General features: G+C 43.4%; 1 protein-coding gene across 1 annotated transcript in view; it reads right to left on the minus strand.

Annotated features, from left to right (window-relative positions):
* Window positions 1–3,332, minus strand: part of DSP (desmoplakin) — a 29,031-nt gene extending 25,699 nt beyond the window's left edge. The window contains exons 1-3 of the mRNA XM_009870952.1: window positions 3,237–3,332; window positions 1,475–1,623; window positions 965–1,133 (exon numbers count right to left, since the gene is read on the minus strand). Coding sequence (XP_009869254.1) covers window positions 965–1,133; window positions 1,475–1,623; window positions 3,237–3,263 — 345 coding nt within the window. The 5' untranslated portion in view covers window positions 3,264–3,332. The remainder of the gene's footprint in view (window positions 1–964; window positions 1,134–1,474; window positions 1,624–3,236) is intronic.
* Window positions 3,333–4,655: the final 1,323 nt, after the last annotated feature.

A 4,655-nucleotide genomic window follows, 5' to 3' on the forward strand; every position in this document is an offset into this window, starting at 1 on the left:
CTTCCCCTTCTTCCTCTAAAACGGCATGGAGGGCACGGAAAGACCAGACTATGACAGCACTAACAGAAAAGTATAGGAACTGTACAGAGCCCTCCCCTCCTCATCTGGTTCGCACAGCAGCCACCTGGCAACCACCACATGCAGATAACAGTGACAGAGTCACTAAGCGACTACCTAATAAAAGAAAGATTAAAAATAATGCAATTTCGATTCACAAGGAGTCCGCAAAGCGAAACTTCAGCCGCTTTGCTCTACCCTCCCTACTCGTCTCACAGAAAGGGCTGTCTGACTGCAAACACACCACTTCAGCAGCAGAAAAACAGACTAGGGGCTCTCAGGAGGTGTTTTCCAACCTGGGTTACATCATCAACGGCTGTGCACACGCAAATTTATTTTGGGAATGCAACAAATAGCAGCTTCAGCATTTTCACGTGTATTTCGGCAGAGAATTCTGAAAGCCTAGTCCCATGGCAATCAGCTCAACCCTCTGGCTTGCACTGTGATAAGGACAGATTAGAGGGGGAGAACAACCGTAAAACATTTAACAATTGTTAAATCTGTGGAAGTGGTCCTATCTGTGTGAAGGGTTAAAATAAATAGGAATCATAACGGAAATCTGTGGAAGGAAGGAAACATTGAGCATAATAATCTCTAATGCAAACATGCCAATGCCTTTTGTTGTGTTAACAGCTGTGTCTCATTTAGCTTTCAAATCTAACTTCCACACTTTCACCTCTGTGAAAGAAGACCCCAAAGCCAAGTTCATATTTCAGTGTATGTACGATACTGAAAAAAAAAGAAACAAAAAAAAAGAAAAAGAAAAAAAAAAGAACTTGGAATGATATACACGCATTCACATGTACTTTTAATTTTCTTCTGGCACTCAAAACATTACTACATGTGAGGTGACATTCATAAACAGCATCAGGTCTTAGTGTTGTCTCTGGGTTTTGCATAGATTTACCTTCTGCTGCCTCATCCAGCTCAAACATTCAGTTGTGACACGTTTCGTATACTCATCCCAGCCTGAGCCGCTCTGAGAGGAGTAGCATCCTTTGGAGCTGGCCCTCCTGGCGCGGGGAGCACTGATGGCTTTGTACAGGGCACGCATTTGCTCTTGAAGTTGAAGCAGCCTGAAAGGGAAGGAACCATTCAATGTGTACGAGGAAAATACCCAGGAAAACATGGAAACAACACAATTTATCTCTCCTGTCAAACCGCCAAGTACTCAAAGTGCTAAAAGCACGGGCTGCGGAATAAATACACTGACTGAGATTTCATGGGGACAACCAAGTCATGAAATTCTGTAAGAAATATATTACTACAAGGCGCTTCTCCATGTTAGCGTGTCCCAAACAGATGTAGTTGCACTTTGTTCATTTTGTCACATCCTGCAACACCAGGGAAAGTGAGCATTCAAGATACCAAAAACTCATAAGCCATATTCCCTCCTCCAACCCTTCCCTAGCAATACCTTTTCTGATACATCTCACAGGGCTGGCCCATCTGCCTCAATTCCCTGATCAGCCCATCCAGGATATCCATTTGCTCATTTGCCTGTGCAAAACATTCTTCCAGATCTCTGTTTCCTCTAATCTGGACGCCATCCCCATATTTCAATTCCTGGGAGGAAAAAAAAAAAAAAGATATGGGAGATTAAATTAAACATTCATCATCTAAGCCTCCACTTGGCTGTTTAAAAGAGATGTTATAAGACTGGAGTTTTTTAGAAGCATGGTAGGTTTCAACTACTAGGTTTCTCATTACCAGTTTTAATTGGCTGAAAGCCAATTAACAGAGGATCCACAGTCATTGAGAAGTCCTTACTACAAATAAAACATGAAAGAAAATTATTAAAATATAATACCAACCAAACCTTTCCATAAAGAACAGCACATCCTAACTAAAGTTTATGTCAGCAGAGCCAAGGCTTCACACAGTGTGCTACGTTTTTCAGACCTCACACTTTTGTGTTTAGAGGACACGAAGCAAACAGTGTCCTACTGGGAGTTGGTGGATACTGTCCTGACTTTTCAAAAGTTTCCCTGAAGATCTAAGACCTTCCTCCTCTGCAAAAACACAGATTGTACCCTGTCTGCCTGGGACCAGCTCCATGCTCCATCATATCTGCATCCCCCTTTCGCACCCCAAGTCTAGGCAAACTCTCCATGCACCTTCTCAGGGCAGTGGACCAGCAGGGTCACAGTGCTTCAAGCAGGAAGACACAGCTTTTTGACCTCATCCCACAGAGACACAGCCATGCTGAACAAAACATGACGCAGCTGTCATTTGATTTCACAAATAAAATGTTGATGGGGTTCATTATTTTGTCCCTCAGAAAGAAAAGAAAAAAAAACAAACAAAAAATCAAAAACAAAGTAAGCAAAGCATGTTGTGGCACCAAGCTGGAGCTAAACATCACTTTCTTTTAACTTCACTGGAATAATATTAATCCTTAACAAGAGACAGTATTTACTCTGGCATTGATTTTTATACAAACAAGCTCACACGTGCTATCTCTGAAAAGGAAACGAACTCCTAACCACAGAGTTAATTCCTGAAAGAATTTTCTGTCCACAGAAGGTCCAAGTGTGCACATTAAACCACATCTACTGCCAGAACAGCGAATGGGTTTTGCATCTCAGTGGCTTCAACAGCAGGATGCAGTCGCCACCCTGCACCTCCTCTGACTTAGCAGGAACATTCTCCAGGGCTGAATCTAGTGTCAGTGAGTAGCCCACCCTAAGCCACTATGGGTTTATATCGGTGGGGATCATCTAGAAAAAATAAAGGTAATGGTAGGCTTTTCCTGTAGTGGTTCAGGTTCATTATGGCCCAGAAAACGATGACGATATTCTGGAGAACACACTAAGAGAGTGTAGGCGGTCGTAACATTATCAACAGCTGTTTATGCTGACAGTGGTCTTGGTCTAAAACTGAAAAATAAGATGCAGTGCGATGTGTTTTGAGGGGTGGGGTGTTTTGTTTTTGTTTTAAATCAAGAAGTCCCCCTTAACTGCATGCATTTCAATCAGTTTTACTGAACATTGACTGCAGACAGAAAAGAGAGACGTAGGAAGGAGACATGTTTTTCCACTCCCAGTTGCCTCAGACAAACAGCTGAAAGGGGAGAAAGGAGATGAAGAAGCCGAGCCTGTGAGTCCAGATAACGATGCAGCATTCATTCCCTGTAATATTCATAATCATTTCCGATAAGAAGAACAAGAAGCACTCACGGGTTGTACTATGAGCTCCGCTCGCATCAGGCAATCCGAGCAGTTTTGCAAAAGTTCCTGGATGGTGTTCTGGCGTCTGGACACTGTACAGGTCCCATTCTGACTGTTGTGGTGGAGAAGAAGAAGATGAAGTAAGCATGGATTAATTACACATTTTGAAGAGACACAAGAAACAAAAATGCAGAGCAGCTAAGGGAAGTTAATGTGAAATAATCCACCTCACTTAGCTTCACAGAGACACTCACGCTTTATCTGGCCTTCCTGCTTAACTGCACTTTGAAGTTTTAAGGCAAATTCCACAATGGCAAAGCCACTTGATAATTCTGTAACAGCAGGCATGGACTGGCTTTGTGACAGGATGGAGCAGAAGGTGGAAACCAGCATGCCATAATGAGAAAGTTTTTCTTCCAGTACAGGTATTTTGGCAGGATTTGTAGTACTTTGGCAGTACTACAATGAGAATGAATTATTCATGTCCTCTGTTAAAGTCAACATGCTAGAACGTAGCCTTTGTGTGATGGTATCACACGTGTTGTCACACCAGCCATCGAGTGTCAGAGCATGACAGGAAAGCAGGATTCTCTGCTACACAAGCACATGAGCGTACAAGTCCATACAAGTGTGTGAAGGGCCCTTTTATCAGCCTGAAGCTAGTGCAGTGTCGTAAGAGGGAACTGCAAGACGCACAAGCTACTACAAAACCAGTTGTAGGGCCTGGAGTTAGAGGATGTGCTTTCTTACAAATAAATACAGTGGGATTTTGGAGGTTCCAACTACAACTGCAGAACCGAAAAGGCTAGTGGGAGGAAAAAAGCCAAGATTGATAATGGGGTCGTTATTGTTGTCTTGCACAAATTCTACTGCATCCCTACTGCCAGAAGGTTGCTCTTCCAGCATTTGGGATTTAGCCACCAAAGCGAGCCACTGCTAGCTGAACATGGGTGAGGTGCTTCAAGTGAGGAACCATTCCTTGCTGATGGAATCAGAGCTCCCAAGCAAGCCCAGGCGGATCCCAAACCCGAGCACTTGCCAGTGAAACTAAAGTAAACCACTAGTAAAGAGACGGTAAGAAACTAAGATACTTCCAAGCCTTGCCCAGTTTTCTAATGCCTCTGCTCGCAGTAGGTAACCTTTTCCATTGCAAATTACGGAAGGTTCAAACCTTACGTACAACACTAAAATCAAAAAGACTATCGGTGCAAACCTGCCCAACTCAGAACCAGTGAGTCATCTGGATTCAGTGGAAATCTTTCCACTGACTTCATCAGGCTCTGATGGGCCTTTACAACGGGAACTGTGATGACGAAAAAAAAAACAAGTCGGCAGAGCTGTCCTTGGAAAAACCACTGCAGTGGCGAGAAATGTTCAACGGTGTATTTTTAAGAGCTCTTCTGTGGCGTGTGCAGTTGGTGCTCCAGC

Source organism: Apaloderma vittatum, unplaced genomic scaffold (genome assembly GCF_000703405.1).
Source record: "Apaloderma vittatum isolate BGI_N311 unplaced genomic scaffold, ASM70340v1 scaffold18386, whole genome shotgun sequence".
Lineage (NCBI taxonomy): Eukaryota > Metazoa > Chordata > Aves > Trogoniformes > Trogonidae > Apaloderma > Apaloderma vittatum.